This window comes from Toxorhynchites rutilus, chromosome 2 (assembly GCF_029784135.1).
Source record: "Toxorhynchites rutilus septentrionalis strain SRP chromosome 2, ASM2978413v1, whole genome shotgun sequence".
In the NCBI taxonomy this organism is placed as follows: Eukaryota; Metazoa; Arthropoda; class Insecta; order Diptera; family Culicidae; genus Toxorhynchites; species Toxorhynchites rutilus.
The window spans coordinates 140,485,623-140,500,526 of NC_073745.1; the positions used below are offsets into that span (position 1 = coordinate 140,485,623).

At 36.8% G+C, this 14,904-nt stretch overlaps 1 protein-coding gene across 1 annotated transcript; it reads left to right on the top strand.

The window, feature by feature from the left end:
- Positions 1–12,351: 12,351 nt before the first annotated feature.
- On the top strand, positions 12,352–12,975 carry LOC129766182 (histone H1-like). Its single transcript, XM_055766684.1, has one exon. The coding sequence runs from the start codon at positions 12,352–12,354 to the stop codon at positions 12,973–12,975; it is 624 nt and encodes a 207-aa protein (XP_055622659.1).
- Positions 12,976–14,904: the final 1,929 nt, after the last annotated feature.

The window sequence follows — 14,904 nt, forward strand, 5'->3', positions numbered from 1 at the left end:
TTGCAAGTTTGTACATCATTCAAATTTAAAATAAAAATGTATTTTATCTATTCTATTAGTTTGGGGAAAAAGTAATCCATTATTTTTGGAGGAAATTCAAAACTATTTTTAATATGCTTCGATTGCGCGATTTGGGTCAAATATGAACCGTTTTTTGTAAAATTTGTTGACATTCTTAAGGCAACTTCATAATGTCTCTACCATAGAAGTATTGGTCCTTATTGGCGAGAAACTCTAGCAATAGATTTTTACAATCTTCTCTTGATCCCAATTTCTTATCACTCTGGAAGTTTAGCAATGCGAAAAAATGTGTTATTCGCTTGGTGCCAGGTCAAGAATATGCATTAAAACATTCCAATCAAGCTCTCGGAATTGTCTGGCCTTGCGTTGTCGTGATGGAGCACAACGCCTCTTCGATTGGTCAATTCTGGACGTTTCTGGTCAATCACTAACTTCAAACGGTCCATTTTTTTGTCAGCAGACATTAGGGTGGCAATGGATGTATGGAATAAATTTCATCATCGAATTTCAAAAACCAACCATGTACATTTTGTTTATTGGCCCAAAGAAATTATCTGTGCAAAGTTTCAGCTCAATCGGACATGATTTAGGGGTGCCTCAAAGCGTTCAAAGTTTTTATTTTTTTTATCATCCAAAATCTTCCATCTGAATTTAGTGTATTTCATTAAAAATAATTTTAAAAAAAATAAAAATTGAAAAAAAATTTAAATAAATTAAATTGCACATATTTTACTGTTGCAGTATCGGCACCATAAACACCATCCATAGTTTCAACGCCCTGGCTCGCATTTTCGCCTTTATAATAGGAGTACCGATCAGTTTCTTGGTTTTTTTTATAAATTAATGAGGAACATGTTTTAGGTGATTTTTGAAATGCTGTAAATCAACACATGATCAACACATGATGTGATGACGCAAAACAAGGAATAACAAGCGATATTCATTGCTTTGAATACAGAACGACACTGAAAGGTTGGCTTTCTTCCTCGCTTGAGACTTTGAACTTCTTCAGTTCATTCGTCTCTAACCTTAAAAAAGGCCCTTGAAAACATTATCCATTATATTTCTCCTCCACCCCCATTGCCTTGAGAAAGGCATTGGATCCCTCGCCGTCCAGCTCGCCCAGCAACAATGTTGTTCAGTCGGTTTCCTCACGAAGAATGAAAGTTTGCTTCAGCGAGATCCACTGTTTATACTTCAGGTAAATATTCCCCTTCGTTCTTCTTCTTTTCCTTTGTTAACGGAGACTTTTTATATGACGATTTCCCATTCGTTGATCGTCGATAAGTTGCTCGTTATTGACAGCTCTGTTCGGGAAAGCACACGAATGGACAGAACAAATGTATGAGGAAATGGGAATGCTTCCAATTTTCATCAATTTTAACCATAGACAGGCTATGGTATTGTAATGTATAGCATATCGAACAAATCTTAGGGAATTTCCGATTCGTTTGGTATGTAAATCACCTTTCGCGGCAAAAATAGTTATTAACGTTAACTTTATTTCATAAAAACGTGACCTGTTTTCTGATTTGGCACCTTTAATGTAAGACGTAGTTCTACGTCAAAAACATTTTTGCGCGCTGACTGAACCGGTCCAAAAACACTGATTTTTTCAAAAATATCGCCAGAATCATACGTCAGGTAATCAAATAGGGATAATCAAGTGTAGTGGTTTTGAAAACTAAACTGAAATTTTTTTTCCGTATAGCTCTGAGCATTTAAACTCACCCCATGTTTTTTAAACCCTGAGGTAAATTGAAACCAGTGAAAATCGACTATTTTTTGAACATTGCTGCAGATGCCGGACATTATTTGTCGGTGATTTCTATATGAATGAATAAATGATAAATTAAAAAAATAAGAATCATCCATATTTTGTTCCTCAGTGTGTTCTACATGATTTATGAATACACAGACATGAAACAAGTAAAATTTGTTAATTTGTTTATGGGATTATTCAAATATTACGTTACGCAAGTTTTTTTTTACTATTTTACACTCCTTCTTCCCTACATAACATGCAACAAATGGCTATTAGCATAAAAATGTTAAGGTTTAGTTGAATTTATTCCTTAACAGGTTTCCAAAAGCCATCCCCTCCTCCCTTTTTGAGTGCGTTACGTAATATTTGAATATTTGAATGATCCCATAAACCTCAATAGTGGCCGTTTCGATTGGTTCAACTCTGACATGAAACTGTCTGAAATAGTATTCTTGATGTTATTGTTTCGTATATTAATTCTTAGTATGTAGTGTCCATTTTCTGTGTATTAGACTACTCCCTCACATCTCACGTGTACCAAAACCTTTTTTCCCAAATGTTTATATGTAATTCTTTCAATTTAGTGTTTCATAAATCAGCTGTAGATAGTTCGAGAAGCAAAACCGTACATTAAACTCATGATTGTTCCGCGTTTCAACTTACCCCGCTCTACGAGACAATGGGAAACAATGCATATGAAAACTAAACATTTTCAAAATTGATATTTTTCGAAGCACCCAGTGTGAATCCCTATTTTTATCGAATGTCATCTGTTATACCTTGTATATGCTGCATAATGATTTTAATTTAGTGATTTAGTGTTTTTTTTAGATAACTTTCAAGTTGAACTTCGAAAAAATTTTAAACTTGCCCCGGTGTACCTTATATGGTGGATGCATTAAAACATCTCAATCAAGCTCCCGGTGTTGTGTGGCCTTGCGTTGTCCTGATGGAATACCACACCTCCTATGATGGCCAATTCTGGACGTATCTGGTCAATCGCTAGCTTTTGACGGTTCAATCGTTAACTGTGGAGATCTGAATTTAGTGTATTGCACCAAAACAAAATTTGAAACTATTTTTTTTGAATAAATAAAAAGTGAAAAACAATTGCACGTATTTTACTGTTACAGTAGCAGCATCATTAACAACATTCACAATTTCAGCGGCCTGGTTTGCATTTTCATCTTTATAAAAGAAAAGTGTGAAATGTACTGAATTTTCTCATTGTTGACTTCCATTGTTAACACCCTGTAACTCACAACTGAATGAAACAAACAAAAAAATTTTTTTTCGGTGTGAAATGTCAACTTTACAACGAGCCTAAACATGAAATTCTTTATTGTAATCCCACTAAATATAAATTAACCTAACACTACACATACTTAATCGTACAAGCTAATTCTACATACAAATTCCCACGGGAGGTACTTGGAGTTGCTTTTAGAGAGGGGAAAAAATTAACCAATTGCAATCGAATTGGCTATATATGATGGTGAACAATAATTTGGTTACGCGGAATTTTCGTCGCGCGGTTAATGAACTGCCGCCACGAGCTACATACAAACCCGAGCTAATTTATTTATATTCGCGGTACTGGAGTTTGTGTCAGTAGAAAAATTAAAACCGGTCAGCGACACTGGCTGACGAATAAAACTGCTAGTAGTTCAAAAGTCATGAGTTTTTGAAAAAAGTGATTTTTGGAAAAATAAGAACGAAAAAATTGATTTTTCTGAATACCCTACAATGGAACTGGGCTCCCTAATGAAAAACTAAAAAAATACGGGTCTAATATTTTGCGATAAGAAACAAGCAACCTGAGAACCACAATATCGGTTTGGCATGGAATGGTTGTTGTATATATATATACAATTGACGATAATCCTCATCAATATGAAAGCCCTCACGAGCAGTCGTAAAACCCTCGACGCTTAAGCGAGATTTCATTCTAGAGCTCCATTTCATCTCAAGAAGCAAAAAATCACATAAATCAAACAAAACTTTACCATCCGGGCTACCGTGAAATATTCACCCTTTGCCGCATTTCATTCGATACCAAGAAGTAAGCAACATGCAACATGTGGGACAATCGCGATCTTCGCGTTCAACCTGCGGGCGACGGTCGGATGAAGTGGATCCGAAATGCTAATGACCCGTCCCGAGTCTTGATTTTTGCTGGTCTCAAATGTCTGGTTGCTCCGAATCTTACCATCCCGCAAACGCAAACGAATCCTTCTCCGTCCACTCGGATCTTCGATATGGGCCGAAAAATTAAAACAACAAGGAGGGGAAAAAGTCTGCGGCGTTGTTTGGAGACTAATCACTCTCGCTGAAGCTGAAGCGCTGAATAATCAAGTTGAGCAAAGGTGGATTTCAGCATAAATTGGAAGAGGATTCGTTTTGACATCATGCGCGGGGTTCACTGCAGGCTGCTATTCCTTTCATGAAACATTGACCGTTGCGCGGATGTTTCTTTTAGAATCGATTTTGGCCCGGAATATTTACTTCCATCATGGGAGCAATCCGTCAGATTGAGTCGTTCCTAAGGATGAGCAGATGTTTTTGTTTCGTCATTAACATTGGGTTTGGAGATCGATCACAGGTTTATCGGACCAATTGAATTCACGATTGTGAGATTTTCTTTTCATTTCTCAACAGGGGCATTTTTTTAGGCGTTTCTGTCACGATATTCATTACGTCTAAAACACGCAAAAAATGATAATATTTCGTAATGAACAGAGGTGCTGACTAACTATTATTTTTAAATGAATTAGATTGCTAGAAAGAAGAAAAACATTTGCCATTTTCGTCAAATATACCCAAAAAAGGTTATAAAAAGAATTATTTTCCAAAGAACGAAAATTAACTCATTTTACTATTTAGACTGTGTGTTTATGGATGTTATTCACGGTTGACAGCCATCAGAGTAGAGAACTAAATCATCCGAAACACGGAATGGATAACCCTGTTTATATATGTATAAACCCCAACTGCTGATTCAAGAATCATATATATATGAAACCGTCACAGCGCCTGTAGTTTTAAAGCAAATAGGTTTATGTCCTCACTGTTTTAGCGAAATATTTATCAGGAGACATAAACGATAGAGAGTGGGTACAATTTCCGAAACCGTTTAATTTGAACAAAAATGCATTATTATTATAATTAAATTTAAAAAATTTCGTCGATCTAAAATTCCGTTTTATTGAGATTTTTTTTTTGAATGTAGAAATTATCCTTCAAATGCATAAATACCAACTGTTGCAAATCAAATGAATTGAAAGTTAATATTAAATAATGATCTTGATAGGTTTGCGCATTTACTACATTTTATGGCAATGCATATATATATAGTGAAATATTTCACAGCCATGCTGTCATGCTCGATTTCTGTATTACAGTAAGCTACCTCTTATTCGACATTACGAGGCACCACTCAGTGTCGCATTCGCGTTGATGGCATTGAGCTTCATTTGGGGGAGTGTCGAAAAATAATAGATTTTCAAGCGGAATGAGCTCGTTTTTCAAATTCAAATGAATGAATGAATGAAAATTAACTTTTCCGTATCAAATTAGTATTCCACATAAATGAAAAATTATAGGAGGTTGTGTCCAAGATACGACCGCATTGTTGACGTAGAACTACGCTGTTATTTTATATAAGTCACTTGTTTATACCTTCGGATAGTATTCTATAATGCTGTGACCAACGAAACCATTATGATGACGGAAAACAAACAATGTTAACTGCTTGGAAAAGACTGAATTATGCCACACAGCTTGTTCTCTGCTTTAACACCTATCGATGCGAATTCGCTGATGAGTTTGTCAAGAGCGACCGCCTTCACCACCAGCGGAGGGAGCTTGATTTTGGTTGCTGCCTGGGTAACGGCGTTTACATTTTCGACCGACGCGCCGAAATCGCCTACTTTGCTGTTGTTCGATGCGGTGTCACACTCGCGAAGGCTCGGTTCAGTGCGAGCGCTTTTCACTGCACCAACATCGCGTGCATCATTAAATGACGCTTGCCTCGAAATGTTATTGCAAAAGTTATTAACGTTAACTTTATTTCATAAAAACGTGACCTGTTTTCTAATCTGGCACCCTTCATGAAAGTCGTAGTTCTACGTCAAAAATTGTAAGGGGTTGTATCTAGGACACGACCGTATATTTTCGACGTAGAACTACGAAATTATATTATGAAATCCGCTTGTTTACCACTTCGAATATTATTTTAGAATGCATCGAATTTTTTGTAATAGATTATGTTCTTCGTTACAAATAAATTTGATGAACGTCTTTTTACGTTTGATATGATGCCTGGGACTAGCAAAATATGTGAACAGAAGTATTGTCAAACGATAATTGTATTTTACATTTCCCTCTGAAATTATAGCACATCTCATGATTACGTAGTTCTCGAACCGCGAAAACTCATTCACCTCTAGTAATTGAAATAACGATTTTCTTTTCAGTACAAAGCGAGATCAAAAGTATTCAATACCAAAAATTACCCCCGACTTTCATGTATATCTGCAAAGTGGATTTCCACAGGTACATCGATTTTGAAGTCTGTGTTGGGGAAACCGTAAATCGGGCTAATCAAAACTTGGCAGTTAGGGCGTTCAGATAACGCTTGACATTTTACAGTTATTCAATTGTTCATCTCATGAAAAATAACATTTTATTTATTGTGATAGACGCGTAGAAATATTTCTTATCAATTGATGCAAACATCTTTCCGATCTGTTAAGAAATGTTCGAGTTAAAAGCGAAACAAATGTTTTAACGGGACCCACAAGAAGAAAACTGATTAAAGAAATGCACTCCAGAAATGTTCAAATGGCCCGACAGAGGCTTCGGGAGGGAGTCTCGAAGTGTCGGATTGCGGCAGGCCTCGGTATTTCTGAATCAGCTCTGAGAAAGAGGCTCATATCAGAAAATGATTTATGATTTGAATCTTCTTTTATTGACATTTCTACTTCTGCTGGAATGTGTCAGCGAGCACCTAGTGCGGTTCAGATAGGTATTTACGAGTGAGATGTCTGAGGATCTGCAGGCCACTGGACAATGTTTTCTATGGTATGGTATGGTATGGTCAAAGAGTTACGGCGCATGGCGTTCGATTTTTCGGAAGCCAACAACCTCCAGCACGAATTCAACAAAGTTGCAAAACTAGCAGAAAGAGATTTGGCTTCGAGCTTGAACAGAATGCAAAATTGCGCTTTTTCCATTCAACAGAATACAACCAACAATATGTGGGGACGAATACGATCGAACTTCATTTTATGTTTGAACACACGCGCAATGTCATGACAATGCATTGCGCTTTGGCCTGGCTATAACTAAAGCTGTGTCGGCGTTGCTCATGATAGTGTCTCGCAAGTGAATGTATTATTCCTCGCACCGCTTTTGTTGATTGTGTAGTAAGAATTGCGGTCGTTCAATCTCTACCTTCGCGTATATGTCGACCATAAATTGTTGGTACAGCTTACGATATCTTGAATTGGCGTTTCTTGACCATGTCAATTCACCATATGATAAACATAAAAATCCTTCGAGCGCGCCCTCTGTTTGTTTCGTCGCATGTTCATAAATATTAAATCAAAATGAGAAATGATGTTCATAATGAATTAAGTATCTGTGACGGGGTCTTGTTGGTCTAATGTTTATGCAAGAGGTTTTTCGTTAAAGAAACCCTTCTGACTTGCACTGTAGTCACGCGTATTCTTGAGCTTGGCACTCCAGAATACATTCAAGGCGTATTGTTCGTCATAGAAATCTCAACTATTTACTAATAAAAATGACGCAAGTAGTACTACGTTGAGAAGGCAAATCTTGGGAACGTTAGTGCCATTGAAGAAGAACATAGCGAGGGTCGTATGAACGGTGTGTGTCAACGATGAATTCCAGATTATTGTTTTTTCTTCGCATTAAATTTCTCGTGTCACCGTGCTATCATGATTCAAGCAGCGTTTGTGCTTTGGATCTACACACGTGCTCTCCAGCTGATGTTTTATCAGGGTTGATGGCAATAGCGTGATTGTCATTTTGTAATCCGAGCAAATGTGATTTGAAGAATTTCGATAACTCATTGTGCTAATTCAAAATGGCTTCCAGCTTGTCGGAGATGCTTCCTGTTTAGATGAATTGATGTGACTTGTGTATTTGTAGATGGATGTTTAATGAAGCGGGCGGTACGCCATCAGTCATTAACTTAACATTAACAACTTAAATGAATTCGTTCTGTTGAAAAAACGAACAACGGTAAAATTATTAGAATATTTTTGACACAAAAATAATAAAATCGCAATTAAAATTCCCTAAAATTTAAGGTTATATGTATGGTATGAAGTCAAATTTTTGAAAAAAAATATCCAGATCTTTCGACGTAGGATTACGTCTTTCGGGAACATATTGGGGTACAAATTAAAATTCGCATTGGGTTGAAAAAACACTCAGAAAATAAAATTTATAAAACAAAATGCACTTTTCCATTCCAAATATGTTTTCTCTATATTAAAGAAACATGTTTTTACTGATGAGAAAAATTGACAATTGTGTTCGGTATTGGTAATTATCTTATATTACATTGGTGATTTTTTTTTCTTTATTTCATCCATGCATAACACAGGTGGCATCTCGTAAAGGGTCACATAGGGCGGTTTTCATCATATCTCATTCCACTTCGGCTTCTTCTATCTGATACGCACCGCACAACGACTGTTTACCATACTTCTGTCATCACCACTCGGTAAACACCGGTGGAGTGAACAAACAATACCCAACAACCAAACAAAATTGCCCTTTTCAGGCATCGTTATTAATGATTTTACCGATGTAATTCTTCAAACATATCCAAAATCAACAGATGGCCTAAAGGAATCCTACGTCAACTATGCGGTCGTGTCTCGGACACAACCCTCCTGTGACTTTTTTTCTGCATAGAGCCACCCTATTCGGTATTAAATGTATGGTTATCGGTATCCTACCGGAATCATATTAGGCTGTCAAAAAAGTCCCGCGGTATTTTTTTTTTGAATTTTCATTTGTTCATAAAATTAGTTACAATCATCTGTTTTAAGTCAAATATGCGCCGTTTTGTTCGATGACTTGTTCCCAACGAGATGCCAACTTCATAATACCCCCTGTTATAGAAGCTCGCTTCCTTATTGGCAAAAAACTCGGATAGCCAATTTTCACAGCCCTCTTTTGTGACTAACTTCTGACTACCTAGCTCGTTCGCCATGGACAAACACAGGTGGTAGTCACTTGGTGCAAGGTCCGGACTATACGGCGGATGCAAAAGAACCTCCCATCCGAGCTCCCGGAGCTTCTGGCGCGTCACAAAAGAAGTGTGTGGCCTGGCGTTGTCCTGATGGAAGACAATGCGGCCTCTGTTTATCAAAGATGGCCTCTTCTTCATGAGTGCTACCTTCAAGCGATCCAGTTGTTGGCAGTACAGGTCCGAATTGAGCGTTTGGCCATAGGGAAGCAGCTCATAATAGATTATTCCTTGACAATCCCACCAAACACACAGCAGAACCTTCCTGGCCGTTAATGAGGGCTTGGCCACCGTCTGAGCCGCTTCAGCGGGCTTCGACCACGACCGTTTGCGCTTCACGTTGTCGTAAGTGACCCACTTTTCATCGCCAGTCACCGTCCGGATCAGAAACGGGTCGATTTTGTTGCGATTCAGCAGCGATTCACATGCGTCGATACGGTCAAAGATGTTTTTTTGCGTCAACGTGTGTGGCAGCCATGCATCGAGCTTCTTTGTGAATCCAAGCTTCTTCAAATGGTTAATAACGGTTTGATGACTTATCCCCAGCTCCTGGCCGATGCTACGGCTGCTACTATGCCGGTCTTTCTCGGCTAATTCAGCGATTTTGTCGCAATTTTCGACGACAGGCCTTCCGGAGCGTGGCGCATCTTCGACGACCTCTACACCAGAACGAAAACGTTGAAACCATCGTTCGGTAACAAACACCGTGACACGAGATTTTTATATATATAAGATAGATAGATGTCAATTGTGGGTAGGACGAAGTTCGATGGGTCTGCTAATTTGTTAATAAAAACGAATTCTGTTTCAAATGTTGGACATTTTCGGATATCTTATATTGTCAGTCTCCTTCCTCCCAAAAAAATCCACGTGGTATGTTCGACTATAACACCCACTCTTCTCCACCCATAAAAAACACAGAACACCCCCTCCTGCCTACTGGACGGTGCCTACACTCTCTAGCAATGATGTTTCTCCCGCTTCTGATGATAAAGCTTTTTTTTGTAAAAGTTATCTCAGAAGTCACATTTGTCTTTTTGTATTAAAATAGGTATTTGTCCAATTACAAACACAACTCGAGAAATGCTTGTACTAAGTTTCGAAAGTAATATATATAGTTACAATTTGGTAAGCAAACGGAATTTTGTTTGCTTTTATTTCAAGAGTTATTGGACGACAATAGGTTGGTGCGCACCTTGGCCCCGCATTACTCTGAGTTTACTACTATTCTCAATGAATCGATCTATGCGATACATCGTATACGCAGAACCAAAAATTTGTTGTGACAATGTGTTATTGTTGAGCCACGTTTCAGTGAATGCGAATCGTAACAGGAATCGGAACAGGCTAAGTAATAGTCCGCAATAATACAGTTCATGCCACCGACGTTCTGGTAATAAAGCAGATTATTCATTATTTAATTAATAATGAAGGAAACCTGTAATGTAAAAACGCTTATTATTAGATCAAAAAGAACATGCCTATTATATGATAGATATGCCCTATATATTGACCAACTTACCCCGTGTGTGGGATTAGTTGGTCAATTTATTCAGATATATAAAGACGTTTAATAAAAGAAAAATGTCAAAGAAATGATTCTCTGGTTATTTTTCATTGAAAGGGTAAAAGGTAAGCTTCATTGTGGTACACAATATTGTAACACAAAACTTCGTACAACAAAGTTATAACCAAATTTACTCAAAAATGACCAACTAGACCCGCCCTACCCTATATTTTTTAGTTTTATGCTGTTTATGCGAAAAAAAAAGTTCACCTTTTTTGCATTACAAAATTTTATAACTTCTGAACTACTGGACCAGATGATCGACATAGCTGAAGCTCATGAGTTAGTTTTTTTTTTGAAAAAATATTACTATCGAACTCTAGAGATGACACTTTGCCAGAACGATAGAAATAGACACAAATGACAATCTTAAAAACAAGGAAACTGAAGGATTAGCAATCAACGAAGACTCATAGCCATACAAAAGCCACCTCTTACGGAACAGGTAGATAACATGAATGTCATGCTTCATATGAAGGATGAAGTGTTCCATATCACAGAGTTCTGAGCACCCTTTACAATATCGAATGTTATATTTATCCTGGAGAAACATAGGTCCAGAATGCCATTTTATTTAGGAAAAACGTGGTTAGAAGTTTCAACATCTTCAGAAGTTTTGAACGGGTTTCAAAAACCATCACATAGCAAAATGATGGCCGGAACAGAAAAAAACTATCATATCACATAGTAAGTGTAGAAGTGAACCCGTAACTAAACATAGCAGAAACTTTAGAGAAAATTGAACAATATGAATGGAAATAAAATATGGTAAAAAATCAGGGATACTGTTTTTGAGAGCTCTTCAGAAATCGCCGAATTCATGACTGAATCCTTTGGCCAAATCAACTCGTTAGCAAACAACTATGTTGGTTTTCCACGGAATGAAAACAAAACCAAAAACGTAGTAATATGAATTCTCAAGGGGCCTTCGATAAATTCAAGATAAATTTCGAAGGATTATGTAAATATCGTTACTTCAAGCAAATGCACTTTTCATTACTTCGATTGTCCGGGCTTTATATTCTTTTTGATTGAGTATGTTTTTATTATTGAGGGATATATGTAGTTATATTTTTGCATTTTATACTATTTTAGATAGATTTTTTTTTGCATGCGTTATAATTCTATAGATTATACATTTTCCATAAACAAGATAGTATATACGAAAATGGTTTGATACGATTTCATATGCATGTGCAAAAGCTATACGATTTGGGTATCAACAGTTCAAAATTTGCTCAAATTTGAAGAGGTATCCACTAGAAAATCCAAATGGACAGGTTCTTTTGAATGTGCATTTTTCTCGTTCATGAAACAAATCGTGATGTTAGAATTTGTCTTAAAACATGCATGTGATCAACGATTTTTTTCAAATTTCGGTATTACGTGTGAAGATCGTCTTCGGTTTGAAACCAAATATCCAACGAAGTATCATCGATCTCAATTATGGGGCATTTTAGAACAATAGTATGATTCTTACTGTTCAAAATAGACACTTTAAATCTTTTTTCTGCGTGAAATTGGACAACTTAACCGAGACATAATCGAGAGTTCAGATTACAATCACTCAACATGTTCTATTGTTTTTATATTCCGGCAATCACAATTAGTTTCCCTAACACAGCCATCAATTCCAACGACCAGTATGCACAGCAATAAATCGCATCGCTTCGTATCAGTTTTTCTACCAATACGGCAAGTGTAGTGAAAAAGATGGCAAAAACCGTTACTGAAGTAGTCAAGAAACCGAAAAAGCTAGCAACTCATCCACCAGTTAGCGAAATGGTTGAGTCTGCAATTAAAAGCATGAAAGAACGCAATGGATCGTCTCTTTATGCAATCAAAAAGTATATCGACACCCAATACAAGTGTGACGTAGTGAAACTATCCCACTTCATCAAACAATCCTTGAAGACGGGTGTTCTGAAAGGAAATTTGGTGCAGACCAAAGGAATAGGTGCTTCTGGTTCCTTCAAAATTAAGAAACAGCCCAAGAAACCAGCCAGCGAAAGGAAACCGTCAGCTGTTGCTGTCGTGAAGAAGTCGAAACTTACTACAGAAGGGAAAACAGCTACCAAAAAACCAGCGAGTGACAAAATGGTTGTACGAGCTACAAAATCTAAAGCAGCCCGAACAATGAAATCTGTTGACAAGAAGGCGAGGACAAAAGCATCAGTCACCAAGTCTGCCACAAAGGACGAAACCGCGAAGAAGGCGACCAAACAGAAATCAACCAAGACATCAAAATTCGTTGTGAATAAACCCAAGACTCCCAAACCAAAGAAGGCGGTTCCGACCAAGAAAACCATGGCGACGAAGAGCTTGGCCAAAAAATAAAAATTTCACTGCTTTTCATCGGAACATTAGAACACAATCAGTCCTTTTCAGGACTACCAAAGACAATGAATCAAAAGAGTAATTTTGTTGTTTTCTGTGCTCAACCACAAGTTTAGGGGATGGCTAATTTGAAGTGCAAATAAATCCATCCCAATTGAATAGGAGAAAATGAATTCTTTATACAGATATTTTGACGAATACCGCGATCAACTGAGAAAATAAAAAGTTTGTTTCACTAATGCTTGTAATTTTTTTTTTTTTCAAAATAAAATGTTTCAGAACTGAGGTCATTCAGAACGAATATCGACGAATCCAACCTTTTTCAATGACCAATGTGGTCGTTCTTATGAATTGAAACACCATAAGGTTTACATTAGCCTTATATTCTATTCCGACATTCCGTCTTATAATCAGAATTCTTCCCGTCGTATCGTTTCATAATCTGTTCTGGGCATTAGCTCTTTACACCATCAACAATGTAAATAACAGTACTGAATAAATAATGAAACCACCAACGTGCTAATCAACTTCAAGATATTTAGATTCCATCAGTCATACCTCCATCATTACTTTCTTTTTGTGTTCAATAGAATTGTAAATCCCATTTAATTCTGGTATTATTATTGAGGGCGTAAAAATGTAACTTTTTTGAGAAAGTGAAATTTTCAATAAAGTATGCATATGTAAATTATTCACTACATGTTAATATGTTCTAACATGTCCATCAGAACCATAGAAATATAAAACATTCAATGCATAACGACAAACTACACCGAAATTGACTAACAAATCTAGACACGAATGTTCAATCTACGACAGAAATATATATTGAAGCATTGCTAATGTTGAAAGATATTTTTGAACCTAATGAACCTTCCAAAATTTGGGGAAAATCTTATGCTCGACCGGCAAGTTACTTTGTTGATAATGACATTCAAGGCGAACAATTGAATTCTAACGAATTGTCTACTACGATAAGTGAACAATGGTTTTCAAACGAACAAAAAAGCGTTTATAAAAGCCTCATATAATGGAAGGTCAATAAAAGTCTTTTCAAATGTGCTATAATTTTATTGTCAGAACACTACTACACTACTGTACATTACGGGTCTGGTTCTCGAATGCACTACGAATACACTTCACGGTGGAAACGGAATGAAACGTATCCGCGATGACAACGGTAGGGTGTCGACATCTGGATACGAGATTAGTTTCCCACTAAACTTATCATTATAATATCAAATTATCTTCAGATGAAATTTTTGTATGAGATTATTATATCACATGAAGAAAACAAATTTTTCCACTCACATTGAATACCAGTTTGATACGAAGAAGTTAATTTTCATTAATGATTTTTTATTTGAAAAGTGCTCATTCTGCCGTGCCGTTTATTTCGTTTCCACCGTGAAGTGTATTCGAAAATCAGGTCCTAAATCTGCCTTTCAAACAACAAAACTATTCATCCGCTGATGCATTTTGCAAACGATTGATGGATTTTGGAAATGGAAGAATATTTTTTTCGACTGTTATGTGCTCGAGAATAAACACCTTTACATGATCGACAGCGCCTCTCGTACTCGGCGAATTCAAAAATTTGTGACAATGGTAATTTTTCAACGATTCCAAATCTTCCATCACTCACTCAGGCAGAACCTTATCCACATACAGAGCTGTTTGAAGAGAACCACAAAACACTCATCTTTTGCGGGATGCGGATTTTCGGAATATAAGGCTACAATTGTATTGAGAAACAGAGTCAATGTTTTTTTTATTAATTAAACGGTTTTGTTTAGCTTCACATGTAACATGTTTGTCTGTAGCGCTGTCCCGTATTTTCAAACACAATTAATACAATTTTCTTTGCAATATTCGAAATGGGTCAAAATGATGCGCTTCGTAAACCTAGTGTTAAACATAATGAAACCG